Consider the following 27,470-nt stretch of genomic DNA (forward strand, 5'->3'; position numbering starts at 1 on the left):
GCAATAAGAAACTGTAATGTAAATAAAATAAAAATGTGCTCAATTGGTATGTGGTAGACCCTTCTTTTGACACCCAACGCCATAGACAAGACACGAGACAATGCAGCAACACCAATCCGCCCCCTTTCCTTCATCCATTACCTCCGCTCCTGCTTAGGTTGGCTGCCGTACGGCCTTCTCCCTTGTGGCTTCTTATCCCTGCTCATGCTGGCTGACAGAGTAATGTCAACCCTTGGTGGCGTAGCAAAACCGAAGCTCTGTTCAATATTTGTCAGCTTATGACCCAAAGGGCGCGAAAATGTCACGACAAGAACGTACCTTGGCCACCTTGACGAGATCCAACTTGTGGATGTCAAATACACTGCGCAGACTGTGCGAGGCATAAGCATGGAGATACGACCGGTAACCGTCCTTGGCGCTCTGGTTGAGGTAGTAGTTGCTGCCAATGAGCTTCTCCAGCTGAGACTGCACGTTGAGGATCTTATTCTTGGGGAAATCGTACTCGACGACGGGGACCTTGGCAGCCTTGAGATGGGCCAAGAAACCAAGCTCGCAGGGCTGCAAGAAGAGGAGCGACCGACCCTTGGTGTTGTTGCCACGGGCTGTACGGCCGACACGGTGAATGTAGTCGCGAGGATCATCAGGAGGGTCGAACTGGACGATCCAATCAACAGCGGGGATATCGAGACCACGAGCAGCAACGTCCGTGCAGATCAGGGTACCCTGTGTGGCGTTGCAGAACTCAAAGAAGGTGTTGGTGCGCTTCTGCTGCTTCTGCTTGCCGTGGAGATCAAGGACCGGCAGGTCAATGTACTGCAAAAGTTCGCTGTAGTACTTGACCGAGTTGCAAGACGAGAAGAAAACGATAACCTTCTTCTTGGACATCTTCTTGAGGAAAGAGAACAAGAGGAGGAAACGCTTGTCGGCATCGACAATGACGTAGCCTTGGTCGACGCCTTCCACTGTGCTGTACTGCTTCTCCTCGTCAACGTTGATGTAGAGGGGTCCGGGCCGGAGAGATATCCTGGCAAGATCCTCGACCTTGGTTGTTTGTGTGGCGGAGAAGAGCATAGTCTGGCGCTCATCCTTGGGGAGAATCTTGACAATCTGGCGCATTTCATCCTCGAAACCAATCTCGAGAATACGGTCGGCCTCGTCGATAATCAGGGACTTGAGGTTCTTGAAGACGAAGGGCGTGTTCTGGAGATGATCGAGCAGTCTACCGGGGGTAGCAATGAGCAGATTGACACCCTTCCCGAGCTTGTCGGCCTCAGCCCTGCGGTTTGCGCCACCAATGCACACACCATCTGGAGATTTGGTTAGTCTCCTCCCACAAAAATCTCAGTCTTTGTTAGTGGACGTACAGGTCTGAGAGTGGTGCTTCATCAACTCGCGCGCAACACCAAAGATCTGCAGGGCCAGCTCGCGAGTGGGGGTCACCACAATGACACCAGTTCCGTTTCTTGGCTTGAAGCGCAACGAGTGCAGCATCTCAATGGCGGGAATCAAGAAAGCAAGAGTCTTTCCGGAACCTGTCTTGGCCGCTCCCAGAACATCCTTGCCGGCGAGAAGTGGCGGGATGCCCCGTCTCTGAATCTCGGTCATCTTTGTGAAACCCATCTCCTCGATCGCCTTCATCGTCCTTTCGGAGAGGTTGAGCTGGGCGAAGTCGGTCGCGTTGGTGTCGAGCCCGGGGGCAATCAGGGGTGCATCGGCCTTGGGGGGTGTCAGGTCGCTGCTGCCATTCTGGTCATCGTCCTCGTCCTCGGAGTCGTCTTTGGTGGAAGCAGCCTCGACTTCCTCGTCGGCAACAGACTCGGGCGCAACGGGGGCATCCTCGATCTCAGCATCTTCGCTTTCCTCGGGGGTCGGGTCTCTCTTGGCTTTCTTGACCTTCTTGGTGACCGAAGTCTTCTCGGACTTGAGCTTGCGCTTCTTGCTGGTGGGATCGGAGGCCATGGTTGCGGTGTTTGCGGGTTGACGATTGGTGATGCAGGTAATCGCAATCAACAGCTGGTCGCTCACAGGGTTCCGTTCAATTGTTGCTGGCCGATTTTTTTTCTGCCTTTGAGCTTATCTCGTCAACTGATAGCGGGCTGGCCCAGGCCCAATCCCTGCACATTGACCTGGGCTGTGGCACGTGCCACTCAGCACAAGTCCCGCCTCAGCTGCGTCTCCCGCTCACATGGGATGGCTCGGTCAATCATTTCACCGGTAGCCGGCGGGGTTGGGTGCCGCGCTGGACCGTGCGCTCAGGCTTTCCTGGGATGCCATACAGTAAACAAAATAACTGGCACTGCAAGTCAGTGAAACCTTCAATGATTCAATTTACACCTTTTCATATACAAAATAGGCATCTTGACTATCTTTAAATGTCTCTCAACCATCACTTAAGGTCTATGAAGAATTTTCAAGGCCTATCAACCATCCTTCGAGGAACAGTTCAGTGTTTTTGCAGTGCCAGTTATTTTGTCCACAAGTGATGCCCTTATGTCAGCACGTCACTGCAACCTTAATCTGGGTGCCGTGTGTGGGGTTGGGTCTTCCAATGACTTCGATCCGGCAAATGATCGACTTCTTCGGCTACGGAAAATGCCCGAACACAACGTCAAAGGAGAAGAGAAGCAGAGACACTGACAGAAACTGACTGACAGAAACTGGGGACGCCCGCCGACCGGGAACGGGGGAACTCCCCCAATATCGCTTGCGTCGCTTGTCCAGGCTACTACCGATGCCTCTCAGAACAAGTAATGATTGTCTCGTTACCAGCTTCCTCAACCTCTTCTCCTGCAGCGCGAGGTTGCTTTTGTTATATTACCCAGCGAGGCACAGAGAGGCACTGGCGCCCTGAAGGGGTCCTTTGGGTGCTGGGATTTGAATCCAAGCTCTCGTCTTGGAGTGCCAGTCAATTTCATGCCGTCTTTCTCACCTCGCCAAGTGGCCAGCCTAACTCACCTCGTCAACGCAGGGCAGCATTTACTTCGGGGACTATCGGTCTTTGTATCTCAAGTGTGGTCTTGTCTCTGACCTCGTTCCGGGTTTCGCTCTTCGGATCCAGATTCGGCCGTCTGAGGTTCACGACGTCTGCTTTGTCTTTACAACTTGCTCGCTCTTTGCGTATCATTTTCAATTTATCCACTGTTAAAAATAAACAGTAGATATCTTGGGGTTACATACACATTGCCAGTAGTCTGGCTGCTATGGTCTGACTGGAACACTGGGTCTCTACTACGCTACCTATCCACATACATCCATACCAGCCAACCTTAGCTCCCCAACCTATACTTACACATGCGTCCAATGCGGGCAAAAGTCGGCAACCTCTGGGTTTGGCATCATGGACCGACGGCATGGAGCACGAAGAATTCAACCCAACCAGACGCCACAGACGGAGAAAGCTACCGGAGAAGCCGCAAGAAACACGGGGGTAGACGTCACCAAGCCTGCCGTGGCTGTCAGGGGCTGATGACTGATGGCTCTGCAAGCTGAAAATTCCTGCTTTGCCAACCCACTCAACCCCCCTTCTCGGCCAACCTTTACAGACTAGCTTGCGGACCGAAGGGGTAGGTGGGAATACGATCACTTCGACCTGGGGAGTTCTCTAGGGGCGTCCAAAACAAAAGGTCTCCATGCTGGCTGGCAGAACCTGTCCCTCATTCGTGCGTCTGAGCGGCGTTGTACAGTCGTACGGGGGGGCTCAGACAGTCAGACAGACACGGCCCAACCCGAGCCATGTAGCATCGTCGGCGTCACGAGTGACGCTTTTGGGAGATGGTTGGCAGCACGGCAAGTAGCTGCATGTCATGGTCTTTGTGGGGAAAGGATGCGCAGAAAGTGAGCATGGTCTGTTTCTGGATACCAATTCATATCCCAGGGTTCCTACCTTCCTCGAACTTATCAGGGGGCAATATCGGCGTCATTATGTTCTGCAGAAGGTGGTCGACGGCAATATCGGCGTCGTAGTCTGCCCAATCTGTTGGGTGATGGGACCAGGAAAGGCAGGTGTTATTCCTTGAGGTTGGCTTCAAGTCTGGAAACTGGTAACTATAAAGAGTCCCAGGTTTTCCGTTCCTCTGGGACTTGATCGACAGCGGCTCTCTCAGATCCAAACTTTCAACGGAAGCATCCTCCAACCTCTTCTTTGATTTCAGTATCACATCATCTCTCTTGTGTCACTTCATCTCATACAACATGAAGGTCTCTTTCCTCACCACTCTCTTCCTGGGCGTCGTCCTCGCTCTCGAGACTCCTGTTCTCGAAAGACGGGCACGTGCCGGTACCCTTCGCAAATTCAACGGCGCCGCTCCCCCTCCTCGTGCTGCCAAAGTCCCCTCCAGCGCTCCCGCCGGCTACAAGACAAGCGTGGCCACAGCCAACGTTAAGCTGTCAACCGACTCACTCACTCCTGCCACCCTCCGCCGCAGGGAGGACCAGGTGGAGAGCCGTCAAGTTTCTGCCAGTGATTTCTTTGAATGCTACAATGCCGTATGCTCCCTCACCCCCCCTGCCCGTGCAACACACTCTGTACTGACATCCCCCTCAGAACCCCGCCCCCCGACCCCAAGACTGCGACGTAATCGTCGACCAAGTCTCCAGCTCCAATGACCTGCTCATCGTCTCGGCCAGCTCGTGTCTTGTCTTCTCTTTTGGCACCTGCCAGGCCTTCTTCTGCAGCTTGTGCACCACCCTGACGACAGACACCAACTTTATCGCCGATCAGCTCGATATTGTTGATGCGCTGTGTGTTGAGGGCGGGCAGACGGGATCGATTGTGGGCGAGGATGCCCCTCAGTGGGATGCCGGGTTTACTTATGCTGGGGCTGGGTTGCCTTTTTATGATGTTTGCTGAGTTGGCGGTGGACTCGGGATCGTGTAAGATTGCGATTTAGGGGGTCCCGTGCTGCCTTCGGGTGAGACGTTTGAATCTTTGTTTAAAGGTTTTGTGCTATTTAGATCTCTGCATGGTGGTGTTGGCCAGTCATTTCCGGTATATGAGGTACCTCTGTAGCTTTGGTAGCACGTTAGACAATGAGGAAGAAATTTGTGTTGAGCATGTAGGCTGAAATAGTTGTGTCATGCTCCGGGTGTCTCCAATAGAATTTCCGAACACTATCTACCTGTTCTACCCTACCCGTCAGACTAGGTATGATTTCATATATTCCTGTTCGATGAAGCGCCAATACCTCACCCTCTAACCCAATACACCTTTGAAAATCAAACAAACCCAGAAAGTTTGTCATGACAAGACTCCAAGAGGAATCAAAACGGACATTTCAAACTTCTAACAGGGACTCGGACTATGCATTGAGCTCGGAAAATGAAAAGCCTTATCTATATACCTGCGCGGGTGACAGCTGAGAGATCATGTGGTGTTCGCCTTGATCCCATGGCCTATTCAGATGGGGTTAAGCTTCAATCCGATCCTCCTGCTGGAGTCAATAGCAAGATAAGGCGGCCAGGGACAAATGGTGAACTTGAGAACCCATGTCGGGAAGCAAGAGAAGTGGTCAATCTTTTCTTGATCAGACATTGATTCTAATCAATGACGGGAGAAACACCTAGGTCCAAATAGTTGTATCAACGGACTACCTAGATCCCTAAGGTAAGTAGCTTATAGATGATTCCCAGGAAATACTTGAAATCACGGAGTCATGACGACTGCCTATTCAGACGATGTTCCTGTGCCCTATTTAGCGCCACTGAACCAGGATCTGAAAAATTCCATTCCTTCCACTGGGCATTCCTTTTATCACCGAGACCGCCTCGGCGACTTGTGTTACCCTGATCGATGCAAATGAGGGGATTTCACCCTCAACTGTGGCTTGCACAGACGTCGACATCCGCATATCCCCACCTTGGTGTGTGACTGCCATGGGATTTGATAGGACAGATGGTTCAATATGTGGCTTCCTCCACCGGCCGGCAGGTGATGAGTCCATCCTAATTTTGTGTGTATCGTATCAAAAAGCGCATATGCAATACTCCATGTTTGGATGGATGGGGAAAGCGCGGGCTGGTGTCCGGAAGTGTCTGGACTAGATCCTTCGAGGTAGGTCGAGTGGTGGTCTATATGCCTTCAGAATCCCCTGATTCCCACCTTTCTTTCGTCCACCACACTCCAGCGTCACAATGGAAGCTTCGTTACTCAAATCCACCTGGCCAACCATGGCTGGCGCCGTCCTCCTTTCCTTGGTTGGTTACTTCCTCCTTCGCGCCATCTACAACCTCTACTTCCACCCCCTCAAAGACATCCCCGGTCCCAAATCATGGTCCGCCACTCGCCTGCCCTACATCTGGGCTCTCCTTCGCGGGACCTTCGTCCATGATATCCAGAAGCTCCACCGCAAATACGGCCCAGTCTTGAGAATCGCACCCAATGAGTTGACATTTACGCACCCATCTGCCTGGAATGACATACTGCAATCCCATCACGGAAGGCCGCCGTTTCCCAAAGATCCGACTTGGTGGACTACGCAGCGTGTCCACACCGAGGGCTTGCTCACAGCTCTCAACCACGAGACACACGCCCGCATGAGAAAGGCCTTGACCCCGGGCTTCACCACCCGCGCTTTGCGGTCTCAGGAACCAATCATCCAACGCTACGTCAACTTGCTTGTCGAGCGTCTTTCCGAAATGATCGACTCCCCATCCTCAGGCGAAAAAGATAACAAAGGTGTGGCCAAGGCGGAGGTAGATATCAGCCCCTGGTTCAACTTTGTGACCTTTGACATCTTTGGCGATCTTGCTTTTGGTGAGAGCTTCCACTGCCTGGAGAACAGCAAATATCACCCCTGGGTGGCCATTCTCTTCCACACGCCCGCAATGGCAACCAAGGTTGCTGCGGCGAGGTTCTACCCCTGGCTGGAGTCTGCTTTGTTCAAGCTCATACCTCCATCGCTCAGGAAGATGCAACGGGATCACTGGGGGCAGGTGGTGGAGAGGGTGGCCAGGAGGATGAATTATGAGGTGGAGAGGGAGGATATTATGAGTCCCATTCTGCGAGGAAACACCAAGAACGAGATGTCGCTAGATGATATCAACGGGTCGTTTATGGCGCTTGTGATTGCTGGCAGCGAGACTACTGCGACGGCGTTGACGGGTATGATGAATTATCTGGTCCAGAACCCGCAGTATTTGAAGAAAGTAACGGACGAAGTCAGAGGGCTCGGCGACGATGGGAGGGAGATCACGCTGGACTCGCTACGGGAGCTGAAGTGGCTGAATGCAGTGCTGACCGAGGCGTTGAGGTTGTGCACGCCTATACCTTGGATCTTGCCGAGACGGGTGCCAGATGCGGGTGGGGTGGTGGCGGGAGTGACACTGCCGGGTCAGACGTTGGTGTCGATCCAGGCGTATGCTATGCAACGGGATCCCAATTACTGGCGCAGTGCTGATGAGTTCTTGCCCGAGAGATGGTTACCTGATGCCTCCAAGCCAGAGTCGGAATTCTATACAGACAAGAGAGAGGCATTCCAACCGTTCAGCATGGGACCGAGAATCTGTCTCGGGATTCACCTGGCTTGGGCCGAGATGCGGTTGATCACAACCAAGCTGCTGAGGGCGTTTGATTTTGAAGCGGTCGAGGGGAAAAGGCTCGAGTGGGAGAGCCTAAAGACTTTCATGTTGGTTGAGAGGAAGCCCGTGGTTGTGAGGATGCGACATGCCTCTCATTGATGATGATAGCTCTGTTACCTTGATGGACGGTTAATGGAGGGGCAGCGATAAGTGTTATCGATTAGGTAGCCTATCTTGATTATCTCACCTAGGCCAATAAATGCAACCTGCAAGGGACAACAATTGTCACTCTGTCTCCAATCAATTCAGGGGAAAGGATCAGATGACCGGTCGAACTCGTGATGGCATCACTGCCAACGCACTGTTTTCATTCTTTTTTTTCTTTTTTTCTTTTTTTTATAGTGTATTAATGCTGGGAAACAACCAGCAACCCCACAGCTGAGCTTCAGCCAAACAAACCCCCACACCAACACGGCGGTGTATGGAGGGGTGCGGCGCCGAGCCTGATGATCAGCTATTTTTTCTCCATTGCCAATGTCGATGGTCACGAGACGAAGGCCTATTTTTTTCTCTTCAGCCGAGCAGAAAGAGAAGTTTTCACCTTATTTCTGGATTGGGCTGACATAATAACCGGCTTTCCCGAGTTGGCCTTCCTAGAGTACATGCCCCACCACCCGTTGGTTGTGTCCACGCCATTATTCACAGCGAAGTTCTCGAACCCATCACGAGACTGTCGAACAGAGAGAAAGCCAATTCTTCTGTCCACGTTCTTACGGAAGGGGGATGCATGCTACTGGCTGGTCAGCTGGCGGCGTTTTGGCGCAGCTTGGCATTTGGCGGGGTGAAACTTTAGACATCTTCAAATGCCTTGAGTCCCGGAAACGCGGCGGAGACAACGGTAACTGCGAGCGGATCTTCGTCGACATCCCTGGAGCCATTCCGACTTCAGCCGGCGGAAACGGGACACAAGGGTGCACAGCAGATGTCGAACTTTGAAGAGAGAGAGAAAGCATTGATTAAAACATGCCTACCTATCCGTAAAGTAGAGACAACCGTCCAGTGAGAGCTTCCCGGTTCCAGGTGCTCTCTCTCGGACAACCGGCTTGCTAAGGATATCTACCAGGAGGATACCTTGAGGTATCACGTCACTTAATGGCCACTGGCCACCTTCAGCTAGGGTCCAGCCATAGAGCGGTCTGTAATTGAAAAAACGAAACATCCTCAGCCCACCTGCTGCTGCCCGGACACCTGCTGTAGTCGCTGTGGACCAGCATCCATCTGCCAGGTCGGGCCCATCCGGCGGGGTCCCGTGCTTGGCCCTTCCCTCCCTAAAAGGGCCTGGAACTGTTGGCCGGAAGCGCGCCCCCTGCCCACGCCCCTGCGCTTCCCCAAAGCCCCAAGCCTTGTGCCCTGGGAATTCCGATGTGACAGCATCCTTTTCTTTGGTCCAATTCTGCAACAAATTGAATCGTGCTCCCCTCCATCTGCTGCCCGAGCTCTCATTTTCTCTCTCTTCCGTAGCCTTTTAGCCATCCATCCGCTCGAACCCGACACAACCTGCCCACCTCCCACCAGCCCACCGAGGTGCTATTTTGGCCCTTGACCGGCAGCCGTTGAACACATCCCGCCCCGTCGCATTCTTTATCGGCTCAGGGTGACGTCGAGATCGGAGAGCCCTCGGCTTCGCTATCTACCAATCTACCACACACACGCACACACACACACACGCACACACACAAAACGCACGCACGCGGAAGAGTCACAATCAGTCCATCCGTCAGGTACCTTTTCTACGGCAGACGGCCTTCGATTTCCAGTCTTCCGTGCTTTTAGCCAAGACGCCCAACGACCTAGCCTCACGCGACCACCCACCCCTTCTATAAGAACGCAGCTGGGACACATCAATTTAGGCCGATACATGTCTCCGCGATTACCAGTGCCATTTTCCATTCCATCACACAAATACTGCACAAACAGCAGCAAAAATGGCTCCAAGGACTAACGGCGTCGGGATTCGGCCCGAGGAAACCCGCATCTGCGTGGTGATGGTTGGGCTTCCAGCTCGCGGGAAAAGTTATATTGCCCAAAAAGGTGCGTTGTTTTCTTGATTCCTCTGCAAAAGTCCAGAAACTGACAGCCTCGTAGCTCAGCGATACCTCAAGTGGCTCTCGATCCCCGCGGCGACCTTCAATGTGGGCAACTACCGGCGCAACGACGCCCCCCATCCCTCAGCTGACTTCTTCGACACCAATAATGCCGAGGGCGAGCGCAAGCGACGGGCTGCGGCCGAGGCTGCCGTGGCAGACATGATGAAGTGGTTCAAGAGCGGTGGAGTGGTTGGTATTCTTGATGCGACAAACAGCACCAAGGAGCGCCGGAAATGGGTGCTCGACCGAATCAACCAAGAAGGTGTCGACGTCATTTTTGTCGAGTCCAAATGTGACGAAGAGGAGCTCATCATGGCCAACATTCGGGATGTCAAGACTACTAGTCCGGACTACCAGGGCCAGGACCCAGAGCAAGCCGCGCTCGACTTCCGAAACCGCATCCGCAACTACGAAAAGGTGTACAAAACCATCAACGCCGACGGGGACGAGGATCATCTGACCTACCTCAAGATCATGAACGTGGGACGACAGGTCATCATCAACCGCATCCAGGATTACCTTCAAAGTCGTATAGTGTATTATCTTATGAACCTTCACATCCGGCCCAGATCAGTCTGGCTCTCTCGGGTAAGTCTTGATCTGACTCGAACGGTTACAAGGCCCGAAAACTAACTCTATTGGCAGCACGGCGAGTCCATGCTCAACCTGGAGGGCCGCATCGGTGGTGATGCCGATTTGTCTCACCGCGGTGAAGAATATGCGCTCAAGCTCCCCGAGCTGGTTCTCGAATCTGTAGGTGTAAGTCGGACCCGAAATCGCGTGCGCCAAGGCGGGGACTCGCACCTGTTTTTCCGCCGCAGCGACGCAGTTTTATGTGCCGTTCCCCAAGAATATGACCTGACTCAACTAACACACACATGCAGAGCGACCGGCCGTTGACGGTCTGGACGTCGACCCTGAAACGCACCATTGCGACGGCCCGTCACTTGCCAAAACACTACAACCAATTACAATGGAAGGCGCTCGACGAGCTGGACGCTGGTGTCTGCGACGGCATGACGTACCAGGAGATCGCCGACATGTACCCTGAAGATTTCCAGGCTCGCGACGAAGACAAGTACAACTACCGCTACCGCGGCGGTGAGAGCTACCGGGATGTGGTGATCCGCCTCGAGCCCATCATCATGGAACTGGAGCGCAGCGAGGACATTCTCATCATTTCTCACCAAGCCGTCATTCGTTGCATCTATGCCTACTTTATGCAAAAGACACAAGAAGAAAGCCCCTGGGTACCAGTACCGCTTCACACGCTCATGAAGCTGACGCCGCGAGCCTACGGCACCGAGGTACAAATCTACAAGGCTGAAGTCAAGGCCGTCAGCACGTGGCGTGGCAAGGGCAGCACCGCTAAGCACGAGGATCCCAAGCCGGAGGGTGGCGTATGATTGTCTTGTTTTGGAGATGCATTCTTCTTGGGTCATGTTCCCGCATATTTCTTGACTACATAATTTTTCTTTTTTTTTCTGGTGTTCATAGCGGAGGTATCATCAAACTTCTTTTTGGGCAGGATTCCCCTAGGGTCGGAAAGATAAAACCACGACATGGTTTCAAACGCACATAGCGATCACTTTACCCAGAGTCATAGGAGGGCGGTTCAAAATGGACTGGCGGAACTGCTAGGACAAGGGTTTTTCATTCTCACTCACTATAGAGAGAGGTAAAAGGGGGTTGTGAGGCTTGGTTTGGTTGGTTGGGGCAAAGGTGTAAATGAAACGTTCTTCTACACAGCGAAATGATATGTAATCATGTGCATTTGAGCACACTCACCCTCCCTGTCTGTTTTGGCTCTTCTCAGACTGTAGCGTTTGACGGATGGACAGACGTTACTTGTATTACTAGATGTTTTGGGAATTTGGAGGTCATGATCTGGAGCAAATAAGTTGGCCAGGAGGATTGAATGGTGGTTTGATTTTCTTTTGTCCTTGATGATTCTGGTTGACCTGCTGTAGAGAATTCAACTGCTGCGAGGATCAAACCTGCTTGCTCTCTTTACTTTTCTCGCCCCGGCACCGCCAACCTTCTCCCCGTCTCCGTCTGCCACCTGAGCACCTCTGCCCTACAGCCATCATACTCCCACTTCCACCTCTCCATCTCCTCGGCATGCTCCCTTTCAATATCACTTATGATATCCTCAACAGTTGGATGGATATCCTCCCTAACCTTTTTCGTCTCGTCAGCCACCACCCACCCCTTTTAGCTAAGCATCAAAAGAAACTACCCACCTTCCCATTCCAGCACCGGTAGGGATCGGGCCCCACGTCGGGGCAGAAGTCGAGGGTTATGTAGAGGAAGTGGATGGTTACTGGGAAGCTGTAGAAGAGTTTGAAGCCTCAGTTTCGGAAGATGATGGCTTTGGGTGGGGTGGGGGGTTGACATTGCTTGAGGATGGATTGGTGGTTGATGGTCTGGGGGTAGGTAGGTATGGAAGAAAGGGGGGGGGGTAAAGAGTTGGGAAAAGGTACTTGTAGGTAGGTACACTTGCAGAGAAGGTGGGTCAGTGGTGGATGGATGTAAACAATTCTGACTGTTGGGAGGTCATGGGACTGGCGGGTTTGATCTGGAGAGATGGTAGCAGCTGGGATGACGGCTGGTGACGACGGCTTCGGGGGTCAAATAAAGTTGCTTTGGAGGACATGTCTTGTTCTTTGCAAGAAAGAATCTGCATGGTAAAATCAACGTCAACACAGATGGCACTTTGACATTCATTACGTTCGACCTGCCAGCCCAAAACCCTCAGCAAGATGTTGTACATTTGTCCATCACCATGTCCCCTAAATCTCTCCAACTGCCTGCTCTGTCTGCAAAATACAGCACGCAAATCTCAACCGATCAGTACTTATCTCTCGGGATAAACCTCATTTTTGCCTGTCCAATATCAAAAATGGAGAGGGCGTTCTGCATAAACACATCACCCAGAATATATGGCCCGGCACCACCACTGGCGATTCCCGTCATGCACAGGCCAGAGATGGGGTCAACCATGTTCCGATAAATCATATCCTGCGGATTGATCCAGTACTTGATGCCGTTGAGAATGACGGCGACGAGGGGCGAAACTGCGTTGCAGTCGGTGAAATAAGCACCGTACATCCACATGTAGACGGCCGGAGGGGAGTAGGCGGAATTGATGGCTTCGGCAAGATCTGTAATGGCATATTAGATTCAGACGATACCGCAATGACGGCCGAGCAAACGCTTACTGGGAGGGAGATAGCACAATGTGGTCCCACTGTCAACAATGTACGGGATCTTCTTGGTGCTGGTGGTGTGGTCATAGTACCAGCCGTCAGGAATGATTGTGTAGAAGGAATACGAGTAGGATGCTGCCGGAACTCCGATAAGGTTTGTCTGCAAACCCCAGCAGTCAGATCTTGCTCACTCATTGCATGCCAAAGCCGACGACTCACAATGATCATGTCCATAGACACCTCCCTGGTGAAATCCAGCCCAGTGGCAGGCGCGATACCCCCCAGAGCCAGAATCCCGGACGAAGAGTTGCGGTCGATCGTGAGACTGAAAATGGGATCAATCTTTCCCTGTTCTACCAACGAAGTAAAGAACGGCGAGTATTGAATGGCACTCCCCATCTCGTGATCGTCGCCATCACCGAGGTAGGCATTGGTCAAGGAAGGAAACGCCATACCCAGCAGCCCACTGGTGACATTGTTGCCGAGCCAGTATGTGCTATTTGCCAAACAAACCTGCTGCCTGTTAACAGTGAGGTTGCCGACACTGATATCCGAGAATCCCATGGGCCCTGACACAGTCTCGCCGTCACCGTATTGGATGAACATGTGGGAGACAGGCTCAGTCCGACCATACTGGAACTTTTCGACAGCAGAAGGTCCGAAGCTGCAAGCATCCTGGGGAATAAACCCACCGGCATAGTCGATGCATTGAAAGCTTTTGGCCACGGCCCATGTGTCGGAGCTGCCAGTGTCGAGGAGGAGCTTGACCTTGATACCATCCCAAAAGGATTCAGTGGCGTATTGTGTTCCATAAGCATTTGTTGTCGTAACATTGCTGTAGCCAACACCTCCGACACTGCGTTGATGGGTGCCCAAGAGGGCGGCCACAGATCGTTTGTTAGTGAGAGAACCGCTCCGGATTGGCTCAAGCTTCTGGATGTATGGCTTTGATGAAGAGGTGGTGCTCTTGACAGAAATCAGAGCATTGGAGCCTTTGGGCAGCGTGTATGTGATGCCCGGGGGAGCATTGCTGTTGAGCTGCCGGTAAAGATGACTGGTTACCCGGCCTTCTACGGCAGAGATGTAGCAGGCAAGAGCCCACCACCAAGCAGAGATCATCATGGTGTTTCGACTGTGGTTAAAAGGACGAAGCTAATGAGAGGACGGACTTTTGCTGAAAAGAATGAATGAATAGGAGAAAAGAACGAAGAGACTGAGGGAACATCGGAAAGAAGTAGGAAAACAGGCTACCTCTTGTCCTGTGTCCCCAACGGAAATTGTCTTGTACTCCTGGTTGTGAAGGCAAGGTACCGGGCCCGAATTGGCTTCCAGAATCAAGGCCCCGAGGATTGCACAAGGTTGCCTGGAGGACTCGGGACATGGAGTCGACATGGGCATCAGGCGGCACCGAATGGGAACATGAGAGGTTGAAAGTCCAGGTGAAAAGCAGGAACGGCAGGAAGTAGAGGCGGATAGGAACGGCAAGAGGGCGATCTTGAAACGTTGCATTGGCCTTCTAGTGCCACTACGAAGGCAAGAATGGGTGCCCATGAAATGGAAATGGCACATCTGGTAGCTGGCACGTTGATATAACTCAGGATTGTGAGTGAAGTTATATTGATTTTCATGTGAAGGATAAAAAGGGCGTCCTCAGTCTTTACCCAAGGGCCCCCAGAGAGTTGGAGAGGTCGTGACTGAGCAGTAGATTTCAGTTCAGTGTTACAAAATGCGCAAGGTCCCGTTGTCAAGAACGGTCCAAGGTGGTTTGTGTTCCTCAACCGTAAGCTGTGCACTGTTTCTCCCTTGGCTTCCTGTCACAGAGACTGTACACACAGATCTCCTGTTCTATAGCAGTGAGTCTGTTCTACGGCTGTCTTTTGAATCAACGCCAATGGGTCTGAGGTGGTCAACTCCAACTGCCTGCCTGTCTGGGTTCTTTCTCGACAGTTCATGCTGGTGAATGGGTCCATGGAGCCCAAACAGCCATTGTACGTTTAGTTTGAATGACTCTGTCCACATACAAAGTCTTGACTATGGCTAGTCCATCTTATCACGATATCTACACAATTTTATGCTCCTGTAGGCCATCGTCCCGCTCCACGCTGTTGAACCTTACACCTCAGGCATTCACTTGGTCTTATCGATGTTATCGTTATCGGCCTGATTGCCTTATCGACTCTATTGGTTGGTCCGATCACGTCCGTGCGTAGGTGAATGGCAAGCCACAAGTCAGTATACCCACAAAACAACCAGGCTTGAAAGATGTGGCGCCTCTGAAAAACTCTTGCTACAAGTGGCTGGCCCAGAGACTTTCCTGCAGCCACAAACCACCAATCGCAATCATTGTGACGCCAGCCCTTTGTTCTCTGCCTCTCCCTCTGGCTTCCACCATCTCAACAGTCTTCGGCATCTCGACCTTGAATCCCACGCAACCGAGGCTCAACCGGCTGCTGCTGCATCCTTCAGTCGTGCGGCATCTCTTGAAGAGACTGCGACTCGCCTCAGCGTTGCTTTTCCTTCTCCCGTCTCTGTCGCCATCGCTTGCGACACTAGACCAACTTCGCTTTTGCCGCTGCGCTTGCGTTGTCTTTGCCCGCATCGATACCAATTCATCTCTCAGTATCATCATTGCAAAGTGCTATACCCAATCAATCTCTCGGTCTCTCCCTATTTTCGACCCTCAAGTCGTCACGATAATTCGTCAAGATGGCTAATCCCACCGCTGACCTCAGCTCCATCCTTCAGCTGCTCCAGGGTAAGATCATCTTCTGAGCGCGCGCTTCACTTGTGGTGGTGGTGGTGGTGGTGGTGGCAGTTGAGATCTAATGTCAATTACTCGCAGATTCCCAGAGACCTGCCAATGCGACTCCTCCTGTCGCCCAGCCTGGCCAGCCTGGCCCTCCTCCCTCTCTTCCCCAGGCGCCTTATGGTGCTACTCCGGCGCATAACCCATATCCCCCTCAAGTCGCTCCGCCTGCTTACCAGCCCCCACCTCCTGCGGCCTACTCTTACCCTCAGCCTACTTCGAGCGGCAACATCGATTTGAGCTCAATCAGACCCGACTCTACAGGGGCTCTATCGTTCCAGGAGGCCATCGAGCGAGCTAAAGCTTCTGCCACCCAGGCTGGCCTGACCCCTTATGACCGACACAATGCTGGGTATCCCGGTGATCGAGGTTCCGACTCTCGCGGATACCAACAGAGATCCCGGTCCAGAAGTCCCCGAGGCCGTGAAGGCTTTCGTGACAGCAACCCTTACCGAGACGAGCGCCGGGACTACGGCGCCCCGAGTCGCGACTATGGGCGCGATCGCTCCTTTTCCCCCCGCCGTCAGGGTTTCTCCCCCCGTGGTCACCATGGTGGTGGCGGTCGCGACAGAGATCGGTCTCCCCTTCGAGGCAGCGGAGACAATGTCGAAACGATGCAAGTGGAGAAGAGCTTGGTAGGGCTCATTATTGGCCGCCAGGGCGAGAACCTTCGACGTGTCGAGAGTGAGAGCCGTTGCCGCGTCCAGTTCATCAACGCCGAGAACGAGGCCGAGCCGTATCGCGTATGCAGAATCACTGGCGCCCGCGCCCAACGCGAAGAGGCCAAAGCCATGATCAATCGCATCATTGCGGACAGCGGCATGCGCAGCGGACCCCCTGGTGGCGGCGGTGGTGGCCATCTTGGCGGAGACAGAGGTGGCCGTGATGCTCCCCGTCCCGATCGCAACGCTCCCCCCATCCCGAAAGAAGGTGAAGATACGCTTGTGATTATGGTCCCTGATAGAACCGTGGGCCTTATTATCGGTCGTGGCGGTGAGACGATTCGTGATCTTCAGGAACGCAGTGGCTGCCACATCAACATCGTCTCGGAGAACAAGAGTGTGAACGGACTTCGTCCCGTCAACCTCATCGGCACTCCAGCTGCCACCAAGAGTGCCAAGGAGCTCATCCTAGAAATTGTGGACAGTGACAGCCGCAATACGGCCACTGGCGGTAACGCGCGCGCTCCTCGGAACGACGGTGGCTATGGCGGCGGTGGCCAAGACAAAATCAATGATTCCATCTATGTGCCCTCGGATGCCGTTGGTATGATCATTGGCAAAGGCGGCGAGACCATCCGGGAGATGCAGAACACCACGGGCTGCAAGATCAATGTATCCCAGTCCTCTGGAAGTGGCGAGACGGAACGCGAGATTGGGTTAGTCGGCAGCCGCGATAGCATCGAGCGTGCCAAGGTTGCCATCCGTGAGAAGGTTGAAGCTGCTGTAAGTAACAGAATCTTCCCCGTGGTCTTTGGACCGGTCTTGCTAACACAGACCATAGCAGAACAAGTCCGGTGGAGGTGGTCGTGGTGGTCATCGTGACGGTGGTGGCGCCCGTGGTCATCACCGTGACTATGACAACCCGAACTATGGCCACGCATCTAACCAACAGAACGCTCCCCAGTCCATGCCCGCTAGCAGTGCAGCTCCTGCTGCCGGCGCGGGAGGCGAAGCTGATCCCTATGCTGCTTGTAAGTGTTCTTGTCCCGATACAACCAGCGCTGTACCTTGACTGACATGGCTTCCCAGATGGCGGTTATGATGCTTATGTCGCGCTCTGGTGGCAGTCCCAATATGGTGCTCAACTCGGTGGCCAGACCGGGGCCTCCCAGCCTCCTGGCGCCGGTTCCTCCTGATTGCGCCATGATCTGAGATTCTTTGATGCGATTGTTGATGAAAAGGCCCGCTCATCCGACTGACACGTCATGACATTTTCGCTGCTGCATTGCTGCCGTCTTGACCCTGCACCATGAACTCTCTTTCTTTGCGGCACTCACATATTCATGATACCAAGGCATGAACCAAGCTCATGCATTCAGCCCCCTACCGGACTGTTGTTTTCTGATGACTGTACGAGTACGAACATTTCATTCCAGCGCGCTTTTTTCGCAGGCTTCCGGCCGCCTGCCACGGACATTTCTTATTCGATACCTTTGGCCGCGTACCACGGTGGGCCAGGACTCACTTTGGAGTCTCCCTCCGCGGTTTGGACATGATGTTGACGGCCGTGCTATTTCTCTCGCCCTGCATTGCGCCTTGTTGCCCGGATGCCATCTGATGCATTGTCATTGATGATGACTGAGACAACTTGACCATCACAGGATAGTCCTGCTTCACCTGGCCTTTCGGCGCACGTCTGTTGCTGTTCGCTTGTCGATGCAGTGATGCTATGCGACAGCAGGTGGCCGAGGGCTGCTTTGACAGCACAGGTGTCAGGTCTGTATGGAGCCTCACACAGCCAGACATTGATATCTTCATTGGCCACACACAAACCAGGAGGCTCGGTATGGTATTGGATCCGTTCCCGCCACATTGAATCCATGGATATGGGTGAGCTCCAGCCAAGCACGCCTCTTTCTGCATCCGCAAACAGTGGATATATTTTATTCTGGGCGGTTTTCCCCGAAGCGCCTTTTCTTATCTCGTCTCTTTTTCTTTTCAGCAGCTTGCATCTCCTGGCCACATTCATGCGGTTTTCGTCTTGATGCTTGTTTGCAGCGGTTATGCGTCATTTCTATCGGTTCACAGGAGCTTCTCTTGTTCTTCGCTCGACATGCATATCGTGACTGCATAGCGATACTACCAACGGGATATGCGTTTGACCGATCTGAACTATCTAATGGGTCTGGGTGTATATTAGCAGGCCTCGGGGAAGCCTTTCGGTGAGGCGACAATAAAAACGGGGAATGGGTAGGGCAAGTGAGGATAACGGGAGGGAGGAATTGATACCTGATTAGCTAGTGTATATTGAACTTTGCGGAGCGGTTTGTAGCCATGACTGTGACATGCTGTGTATGTATCAGACCCATCTTGGTGGCTGAGCTCTCTGCGGCTGGCTCACCGAGATGTCGTCGTGAGGCTGAGGATATCTCAAAAGGGAAATGCCTCGGCTCCGTGATATATGATCCAACGGTTCGGGGCTGTTTCCTTCATACTGTTTTCTCAGCAAGTTTTCCAATTTGTAAGCCGTCGGTCTATGAGATGCATATGGCGGATGAGATAGTAGCTAGCCACAGGTAAGATTAACACAGCCACCTATTTTTCGTCTCGTCTTGTGAGAGAGCATATAATAAGTCCGAAGATGGAATCTTTTGACGCCGGCCCCACCAGTTTGCTGGTGGGGCGCCTTTCAAAGTGAGTGCGGGATGACGCCTTGGCAATGTGTTGAGAGACAGGGGTGCCGCGGCCAGGACTTTATCTCGACGCCTCAACCACTTTTGGCTTTTGTTTTTATATCAGGCGCCTCACCTTCTCACGTCGCGTTTTTATTTTCCTGTATTTCCCAAGTCTAGGTAGTCTTCAACACACCCCATCGCGACAATGGCCTCCAACACCCCCACCCCTCTCACCAAAGCCAACAACCCCCTCGACTTCATGACCAAAGTCTCACCCTCAGCCTACGTTTACACCCCTCCCACATCTACCAACAGCACCTCCCAGAACAACGACCCAAAACTCCTTCTCCTAGCCACCTGGATGGGCGCCCGTGACGTCCATATAGCCAAATACCTCCTCCCCTATCAGTCCCTCTACCCCTCCTCCTCCATCGTCCTGCTACGTTCCGAACCACGCCACTTCTTCTCCAAAACCTCGGCGCCGAACGACGTCGCTCCCGTGGTGCCCTTTGTAAAATCCCTTTTTGTCGGGTCACCAACCCCAGGCGACAACACCAAGCCAGAAGTGCTGATCCACCTCTGGTCCAACGGCGGCAGTCTAATGCTGCACCACCTCCGCCAGGCCCTAACCCCCGAGGCCCTGCCCAGATATGTCATCATCTACGACTCTTGTCCCGGCCAGTACAGGTACTCGTCTGCGTTCAAAGCCTTCTCTGCTGGTTCAAAGGGGGTGGTGTACTGGTTAGTCGCGCCGATGCTCCACCTCTTCTGTGCGTGGGGGTGGTTCTGGCACGTTTTTATTGGGAGGAACAAGACGGGACCGTTGGCGTATTTGAACAGGGGGCACAATGACTGGGGGAAGCTGGGGGGGAGGGAGGTGAGGAGGGGGTATATCTACAGCGAGGGGGATGAGCTGGTGCATTGGAGGGATGTGGAGAGCCATGCCGAGGAGGCAAGGAGGAACGGGTTCGCGGTCGTGAGGTTGGAGAAGTTTAGGGGGACGGGGCATGTGGCGCATGGGAGGGGCGAGGTGAATCAGGAGAGGTATTGGAGGGTTGTTAGGGGGTTGTGGGAGGGGAGGTTGGAGTAGATGGAGGAGAGATGGCGTCTGGTAGACTAGATGGGTGGGGGGTGTTGTTGTTGTTGTTGAATGGGTAGAACTAGAGGGTTCAAAGAGGCAAGGCTTAATCAGCACTAGCCGAGGCCTTTGTTCAGGAAGCAGTCTCCAATATGTGATACATATCATGACGGAGAAGATATGGGTCTGGAGAGAGGTGTGTTTAGATGGTTGTATTTTTGGTATGCTCTCAAGTTCTCAGATAAATGTGCTCCAGCAATGCTCGCTCAAATACACTTTGCTGTCCTGTGCCTCCACGCTCAAATCCGTGCCCGGGGTATCGTGTTAACCTTTCCTCATCCGTCCATACTCCATGCGCCATGCTTCGATTCGCCTAGCCACCGTTTAGACATCCACAAAACTCCACATCGTATCCGAAGCCAAAACCAGGTAGCTTTGTCGGCCTGCGCATTTTCTGTTGACAGTCCTCGTCGTTCCTATGCGCTTGTTTCGACTCGTTTCCCGCAGGGCTATCCTAGGACTGGCACGGTGTTTGGTAGTTTGTGCCCGTAATCTCGGCCTATATCTTGGTGGTGATATCGCAGCGTGGTACGAGTATGTCTGTAAACCGTGGTGGCGTGGAATATCTCCCTCCGGCTGCCGGGTTCCCCGCAAAGCTTGTTTCCGTGGCTCGATCGTCTCTCGTATTTATTTTCCCTCCCTTTTCTTTGTCGCCCTCTCAAGTCTTGCGCTGCTTCTTCTTCCTCCTCGACTCATCCCCCCCGCTCCCCCTCCTCTCTGACGATCGCCTCATCCCTGACGCCTGCCCACCAGCAACACTCTTGTCAGCACTGTATGCTTTCTTGTGATGATAGTCATGATCCGCAGCAGCAGCAGCAGCAGCAGCACCAACAGCCACCACGTTCCAGTCGTGGTACTCCCCGCTCCCCTTCTTGACGTGATGATGATGATGATGCGTGATGTGACTGGGATGGCCATCACCACTACCGGTGGGATTGCTGGCGGTGGTGGTGGTGGTGGGGGGGGGGATGGCGCCAAAGTCGCCGGTGTAGTAACCCACAAACCCGAGTGTCTCTTCGTCCTCCATGCCGGGCCCGTAGCCCTCGTCCGCGCCCAGCAGCGCCTCGCAGGCGGCGCATTCTTGCTCGTGTTGCTTCTCGTCCCTCTCGACGCCGGTCGGGCAGCCGCCAAAGAGGCCGCTGTTTTTCGCGTCGAGGCAGGGGAGCTCGCGGGAGAGGAGAGTCCATTCGAAGGGGCCACCATTGCAGTGGGAGCACATGCCGGCGAAGACTACTTTGCGGCACATGTTGGTGCGTGATGTATTACAAATTATTTTAGTTTTGGACCTGAATTGGGTTTATTAGGGGGTCTTGGTTCGTCTGTCGTTGAAGATGTCGTTGAAGATGTCGTGTTCCCCGCCGTCTCGTTTGCCGTGCCCGAGAAAAAAGCAAAACAAAAGTAGGTGGTGCCAGCCGTGAATTGGAAGCCGGGAAGAAGGTCAAAGATATTACTTCTTGGAGTTCTATTAAGAAAAAAAAAAAAGAGTTAAAATGATGTCAACAAGGGTTGAGATGTTTTGAGCGTAGTGGGGAGGAGTAGTCTCGTCGGCAATGAGCGAGAAAGAGAGCGCCCGCCCTCTGGCAAAACAAACAAGGGCAGGGCCCCTTTCTTTTCAAGCCATCGCGAGAGAGGTCCACTTGCGGGTGCTGAGCGACCAGTGGCATCAAGGTTCGGCGACGGGGGTATCACGACGGGCTAATCTAGCTGGGATGGGGAAAGGAAAACGCCGGGGGAGCTAGCCGTGTGGAAACTCACCTTTTCGTGTTTGCGGGCCGCACTCTTGAACCACTCGGCGCCGGCGTGGTGTCCGGGCGGGCGGGAAGGAGGAGACCGGGCAGTGTTTGCGAGATAGAGTGACGATCTTAGTGTTAAAATCTCACCGTGGAAATTGAGGCGGGGAAAAAGACAAGATGATATCGCAGATAAGACGAGGGGATCTTCTTGTTCAACCGAGCTCAACGTTCTTCTAGAGATGCATATGCAGGTGCAGGTGACCTCTTTCGATGCGGATGCTACCTCAGCAACACAGTATATTGCCACACAAGACGAGGGGAGAACAAGAGAGTGAGGACTCATCTATCGAAGAGTGGTTAGATGGACTTGCTGCATATCGTCATCGGTGGCATGTAACAGCCATGATTAAGGTTATAATTAGGTTGGATATCCGTAACGCCCGTTTGAGCCGTTTTGGTGATGGCAGATAATTATAACTCGACACCGGAGATGTTTCTCCACCTGTGCTCGGAGGTAGGTCCGAGGGAGTGTTGTAGGCGGCACGAGATTTGGATCGTCTTCTGTGATCTTGTGTTAGCTTCTTGAACTACCTCAGGAAGGTTCATGTTTCGCCATGACTGACCATGATGAGCTAGCTCGCCAGGCAATTGCAGGCAATTCATGCGAAGCACAATTCTGCGCGCCCAGTTTCTGCCAATGCTTCCAAGTGGGATAGTCTAGGCCCTCGACAGAGTGGAGCCGCCTGTGGTGGACACGCCGTGCACACACCCACGCGGGGCTGGCAATCCCTGATCACCCCCTTGACTTCAGTCACACAGTCACACAGTCCACCAACAGCAAGTATCAACAACAAATACAACATTAATCATACACACTCTACATTTGTCTCTATCGTTGCTCGTCCTACGCCTGCCCCCTTCTCCGTTACTTCCTCCCTTATCACTTCCAATACCATCAACCCCACCTCCTCTCTCTGCTTTGCCCTCAACAAATCGAAGAGCCTTCTTTGGCGTACTCATCATCTCCTGAAGGAAGGTGCTTCACGGACATTGCCACTTCCATGGACTGCCTCATTTCTCCGTTCAACAGGCTCACTTGACCTTGAACGGCCACTACCGTGAAATCTGCGGTTATATCTGCTTTCCGGATCCTCCATGTCTACACTTGTCTGATTCTCAGTCGGCTGTGTGGACCATGTGGTGTCGGCCGAAGAAGTGAAGATACTACGAATGGGCGAAGAGCTGATCTCCAATGACGAGGAGTTGATCTCCAGTGAAGAGGAGTTGCTCTCTGGCAAAGGAGTGATATCCGGTGAAGATGAAGAGCCATGCTGCTCCAGCTCATAGACAGCCATCTCTCGCCGGTACACCTCCTCTTCTCGCAAACCAACCTGTCTGATGCGGTGATATACCCCCGTGTCCCGCTCGTTTGCTGCCTTTTCGCGTCGTACCACCTCGGCCTCACGAGCCTCTAGACGGATTTCCCGGGCATGAAACAGCGCGTCAAGGTTATTTTCGCGGCCACGTATGGCAACCTCACGGAGATCGAGCGCTCTCTGTTGTTGACGGAATGCTTCCCGCTGTTGCTTCAGCTTCTTTTGTTCGCGCCAAAGCTCCTGTTCTTGATCCCAGACCGCGTATTCCCGCTGCCCGACAGCCTCTTCCCGGCGAGCTACATCACGTTCCCGACCACTGAGTGCAAGGGTGTGGACAGGACGCGCCCTCTCAACACTGCGGTGAACTGCATCGTCGACGATTTCCTGAGCCACTCTAGGAGGAGAACTTCGGAGCTGAGAGTGAGCACTGCCGCCATCAGTACGGGTACGTGCTTCGGCTGCTTGCCTGAATGCCTGCTCAGCCTTCTAAGCTGAGCTTCCGGCGACTGCTGCTCCACTGGTGATAAACGGGTCGTCGTCTATCACCGGCGCCGGGGATGGTGCGGGTGCGGGTGCGGGTGCGGGTGCGGGTGGTGGTGAGGGTGGCGGCGTGGGCTCCGGGACTGGTGGTGTGACTGGCGCCAACGCCACAGGGGACGAAGGGACGTTCATCGCCAGAGGAGTTGGCGACGACACCAAGACAGGAGGAGTTGTTGTCCGCTGTGGTATGGATATCACAGGCCGGTGCGACGAAAACAGCAACGACTCTCCTGTCTTGGCGAAGTCCTCCTCTGGAAGAGTCACGTCCCCAAGCCGAAGCAGGGGCTTCCGAGCGGGCGAAAGCACGGGCGAACGCGGAGACGGAGCCACAAGCACGCGCGGGGACACAGCAACAGCAGGGCGAGCGGGCGAGACCACAGGCACCGGAGCTCGGACGGGCGAGGGCGGCAGGGCGGGAACAGGGCCGGCAGACGACGACGACGACGATGGGACAGGCAAGACAGAAGTTGCCGGTCCTGCGGACTCTGCAGGAACCGACTTGGCTCTCCAGGTTTCCAGAGACTTGACATCGGCACGCCGGGTCTTGGGTTTGACCTCGGACTGGGCCTTTGCCAGCTCCTTCACCTTCCGAACCTCTTCTGCCTTGCGAAGGGTCTCGTCCTCTTTGGCTTGACGCAGCGACTCTTCCGTCGCTCGCGCCAACTGCTCTGCCTCAATCTTGATCCGGAGACGTTCCTCCTCTTCCCTCTGTCTCTTTTCTTCGTCCCAGCGTTTCTTGTCCTCGGCAAGTCGCTTGGCCATTTTGGCTTCGGCTTTCGCCTTGGCCGCCTCGCGTTGCCGGGCTTTCTCTTCCTCCCTCCGTCGTTTCTCCTCGGCCTCTCTCTCCTTTCTCTCCCTCTTTTTCAACCTTCGGCGGTCCCATCCGGTAAGGTTTCTTTTAGGGGGCCCTGCCGCCCCCTCCCCATCTTCCTTCGATTCTGACTCTGGGAGCGAGACTTCTTGAGCTTGGGCAAGCTCAGACGGTGTGGCCACCGCCTGCTCACCATCTTGCTGCTCAGGCTCGGACAGCGCCAGGATTGTTACGGCCTCTGACAAATTTTCCTCTTCCGCTTGCAAGTGCGACGATGTCGATGCAAGCTGGGACGATGATGGTTCCCCCTCCTCAGGCTTTTGCGTCTCAGCTGGCTGTGGCTCAACTTGAAGAGCCTGCTTCTCCAGTTGCTTTCTTGCCTGACGTCTCTCTTTCTTGGCCAAGTTCTTTCTTTGCCTCTTCCTCTCTTGCTGCTGTGCTGCGTCTAATTCAGCCTCGATCGTTTTGGCCTTTTGTCTTGCCCGCTCGAGTTCTTCGTCTTCCAGTCTTGAACGCCCCGGCTCCAGCTCGGCCATTCGTATCCTGAGAAGCTGATTGTTGGCTTCTGTCCGCTCAGCATTCCGCTGTTCGCCATGTTGGATGGCTTGTTCTCCAACAGCCCGGAGGATCTCGGCATTGGTGGCATCTGGGAAGCGGGAGGGAGACGGAGGCGGCGGCATCAACTCTGCCTGGCGGGACGTGGAGGGCTGGGGCGGTTGGGGAAGAGGTCTTGCCTCGAGGCCAGCCTTCTTCTTCTTGACAATATCGGCTAATTCCAATTCCTGTCGGTGGCAGAGACTCTTAAAGTGCTCTACCTTCTGCTCGGCGGACAGCCTTGCAATCCCGGGCGGCAGCAGGCTGAGCTCCAGCATGCCGAGCTCGGCTAGCCTAGCCGGCACCTGCTCGCGGGACGAGCCGCCTGCCGCCGGGACGCTGGCCAGCGTTTCGTAGACCGGCGAGCCCTCCACAAGCGCCAACTTGCACGCCTGGGCTTGCAGCTCGTCGCTGCGAGCCTCGAGAGTCTCCTGTTTCATGCTATTCATGACTGCCTTGCCCTTGAGCAGGCTCTTTGCCGCCTTCATGCATGTGATCATGTTTGACACCCGAGGGGGGAGGAAGTCCTGGTGGGCGTCTGAGATCGTCATGCCGAATGCTATATCAAGGACCAGCTCGTCCTCGCAGGCGTCCTCGTCGTCCTCGCCATATTTTTCATGGGAGCAGGATGGCTCGTCTTCAACGGTGGTGGGGCGTGGCTCTTTTTGGGAGGAAGGGGCTGTCCGCTGGGTCTCGTTAAGGTCTTGCATCTCATCAGAGGACGAGGCTTCATCTTCAGTCCTGCTGGGGCTTGGCTCCTCTTCAACCTCAGCTGGCACCGGCGATGGTTCAGCAGGGACATTCGCCAACAGCAACTCCAACCGTTTAGCTGGGTCCTGGTGACTCTTCCCCGAACGCAGCAGCCGATAGGTTTCCATCGTCCTGGCGTCACTGCCCGGCATAGGACGCTTCGGACTGTCGATGTGGTCAAACCACTTGTCAACCCTCCACTGAACCCTCACTAGCTCGTCAAACAGCACCTTTCTCCCCGAGGTCAAAAAGTACCGGATAAGATCATTCCGAAGCTTGGTGAGTCGAGGCTCATACACAGGGTGCCTCCACCCCCGCACATCGTTTGTTGTGCCCAACTCCTTGAGCCTGCTGAATTGATAGAGGTTGAGTGCAATCATGATGCCGGCTGGGTGTAGACTAGGGTGATTACTCCTCACACCCGCCGCATGGGGGATGAACACCTGGGTGTATGGATGCCTGCCCATGGGGAGCGACTCCTCCATGATTGTTGGAGATGGCGAGGTCGCAATCCCAGCGAGATGCTCGAGGAACTGCGCCGTGCCAGGCTGAACCCGATGAGGCAGGGGTCGAACTTGATGACACCTGATAATGACCGCGGCAAGGACCTTGAAGGCGACGTGCAAGGGGTGAGCCGAGCAGATGAACCTTTCCAATGACTGGATGTTCATTTGCGGACTGCGCTCCATCGCCTGGATGACTTTGCTGGCTTCGCTGTCCGTGACTGGGTCGCCAGTTTCAAGCTTGTGGTCAAAGAACGACCTGATATCAGGGGGCGGGGAAGCGCAAGGGCGGACCAAGAAGACAAGTAACCAGTTGATGATAGTTCCCAGGTCCTGGAGGCGGTTGGAGGCAGCGAGTTTCTCGATAGGGTCAGAGGATCTGCATTGCTGGGCGAGGGCCTTGTATTCATCTGTCGCAGGAGGTCAGTCAGGGGTTTGGTCTGAGAGGAAGGGAGGCGTGATCCAACTTACGTTCAATGGCACCAGGGCCGATGTTGCTGATTTGTTGGATGGTCTTGGTCGGGCCGAAGACGAAGAAAGGGAACTCCGGGAGGTCGAAAGGGAGGAACGGCACGTCACGCTTGGCCTGAAGGGTGCTGATCCAGGCCTTGACGCCGGGACAGGTGAGCTCCCATTCCGACTTTTGGAGAGGAGGAACGTGTTAGTTGCGGGCTCTTGGTGAAGGGGTTTGGTGGGTGGAGGAGGAAAGGTTTGAGAGAGGAGAGAGCAGTTATACTTACAGAATCGAAGCAGTCAAACTTCAGCCAGGACTCCTTGGGACCACCAACAAGGCGGAGACAAGTCGGATGACCTGTGTCACGACGGATGCTCATGATGGGCCCTTCAGATACATGTGACTCCATCTTGGTAACGGATCGCGAGAAGAAAATCAGATGATGGTGAGATGAAGTTTGTGAGAAGTTCTGGGTCATGCTGGTCAGAGAAGTGGTGAGATGGAAATCGGCTGACGAAGAGAGAATTCGTCTGAAGAGAAGAGCCGAATGTCAGGTC

At 54.0% G+C, this 27,470-nt stretch overlaps 9 protein-coding genes across 9 annotated transcripts; 5 read left to right on the forward strand and 4 right to left on the reverse strand.

Annotated features, from left to right (window-relative positions):
* Positions 1–137: 137 nt before the first annotated feature.
* HAS1 (ATP-dependent RNA helicase) lies at positions 138–2,161 on the reverse strand (the record flags this gene model as incomplete). Its single annotated transcript, XM_062889435.1, has 3 exons — positions 1,365–2,161; positions 319–1,307; positions 138–257 (listed from the first exon to the last, which is right to left on the reverse strand). Exons 1-3 carry the CDS (start codon positions 1,957–1,959, stop codon positions 138–140), a joined length of 1,704 nt encoding a protein of 567 aa, XP_062745360.1. The 5' UTR covers positions 1,960–2,161.
* Positions 2,162–2,445: 284 nt separating this feature from the next.
* On the forward strand, positions 2,446–5,125 carry QC762_311370 (uncharacterized protein). The gene is made up of 2 exons (XM_062889436.1): positions 2,446–4,485; positions 4,544–5,125. The coding sequence occupies exons 1-2, from the start codon at positions 4,192–4,194 to the stop codon at positions 4,847–4,849; spliced, it is 600 nt and encodes a 199-aa protein (XP_062745361.1). The 5' UTR covers positions 2,446–4,191; the 3' UTR covers positions 4,850–5,125.
* A 1,004-nt stretch (positions 5,126–6,129) lies between these two features.
* QC762_311380 (uncharacterized protein) lies at positions 6,130–7,674 on the forward strand (the record flags this gene model as incomplete). The annotated part of the gene is made up of 1 exon (XM_062889437.1): positions 6,130–7,674. The coding sequence occupies one exon, from the start codon at positions 6,130–6,132 to the stop codon at positions 7,672–7,674; it is 1,545 nt and encodes a 514-aa protein (XP_062745362.1).
* Positions 7,675–9,500: 1,826 nt separating this feature from the next.
* Positions 9,501–11,520, forward strand: FBP26 (Fructose-2,6-bisphosphatase; the record flags this gene model as incomplete). Its single annotated transcript, XM_062889438.1, has 4 exons — positions 9,501–9,606; positions 9,661–10,250; positions 10,308–10,415; positions 10,547–11,520. 4 exons carry the CDS (start codon positions 9,501–9,503, stop codon positions 11,066–11,068), a joined length of 1,326 nt encoding a protein of 441 aa, XP_062745363.1. The 3' UTR covers positions 11,069–11,520.
* Positions 11,521–12,379: 859 nt separating this feature from the next.
* QC762_311400 (uncharacterized protein) lies at positions 12,380–14,483 on the reverse strand. The gene is made up of 3 exons (XM_062889439.1): positions 13,091–14,483; positions 12,884–13,031; positions 12,380–12,826 (listed from the first exon to the last, which is right to left on the reverse strand). Exons 1-3 carry the CDS (start codon positions 13,991–13,993, stop codon positions 12,513–12,515), a joined length of 1,365 nt encoding a protein of 454 aa, XP_062745364.1. The 5' UTR covers positions 13,994–14,483; the 3' UTR covers positions 12,380–12,512.
* A 686-nt stretch (positions 14,484–15,169) lies between these two features.
* Positions 15,170–18,664, forward strand: QC762_311410 (uncharacterized protein). Its single transcript, XM_062889440.1, has 4 exons — positions 15,170–15,626; positions 15,714–17,122; positions 17,181–17,370; positions 17,429–18,664. Exons 1-4 carry the CDS (start codon positions 15,578–15,580, stop codon positions 17,533–17,535), a joined length of 1,755 nt encoding a protein of 584 aa, XP_062745365.1. The 5' UTR covers positions 15,170–15,577; the 3' UTR covers positions 17,536–18,664.
* A 555-nt stretch (positions 18,665–19,219) lies between these two features.
* QC762_311420 (uncharacterized protein) lies at positions 19,220–20,104 on the forward strand (the record flags this gene model as incomplete). The annotated part of the gene is made up of 1 exon (XM_062889441.1): positions 19,220–20,104. The coding sequence occupies one exon, from the start codon at positions 19,220–19,222 to the stop codon at positions 20,102–20,104; it is 885 nt and encodes a 294-aa protein (XP_062745366.1).
* Positions 20,105–20,810: 706 nt separating this feature from the next.
* On the reverse strand, positions 20,811–21,398 carry QC762_311430 (uncharacterized protein; the record flags this gene model as incomplete). Its single annotated transcript, XM_062889442.1, has 1 exon — positions 20,811–21,398. One exon carries the CDS (start codon positions 21,396–21,398, stop codon positions 20,811–20,813), a length of 588 nt encoding a protein of 195 aa, XP_062745367.1.
* A 1,506-nt stretch (positions 21,399–22,904) lies between these two features.
* On the reverse strand, positions 22,905–27,322 carry QC762_311440 (uncharacterized protein; the record flags this gene model as incomplete). Its single annotated transcript, XM_062889443.1, is given in 6 exon segments — positions 22,905–23,727; positions 23,908–24,793; positions 24,806–25,204; positions 25,226–26,869; positions 26,931–27,082; positions 27,210–27,322. 6 exon segments carry the CDS (start codon positions 27,320–27,322, stop codon positions 22,905–22,907), a joined length of 4,017 nt encoding a protein of 1,338 aa, XP_062745368.1.
* Between the last annotated feature and the right edge of the window lie 148 nt (positions 27,323–27,470).

Source organism: Podospora pseudocomata, chromosome 3, assembly GCF_035222375.1.
Source record: "Podospora pseudocomata strain CBS 415.72m chromosome 3, whole genome shotgun sequence".
Lineage (NCBI taxonomy): Eukaryota > Fungi > Ascomycota > Sordariomycetes > Sordariales > Podosporaceae > Podospora > Podospora pseudocomata.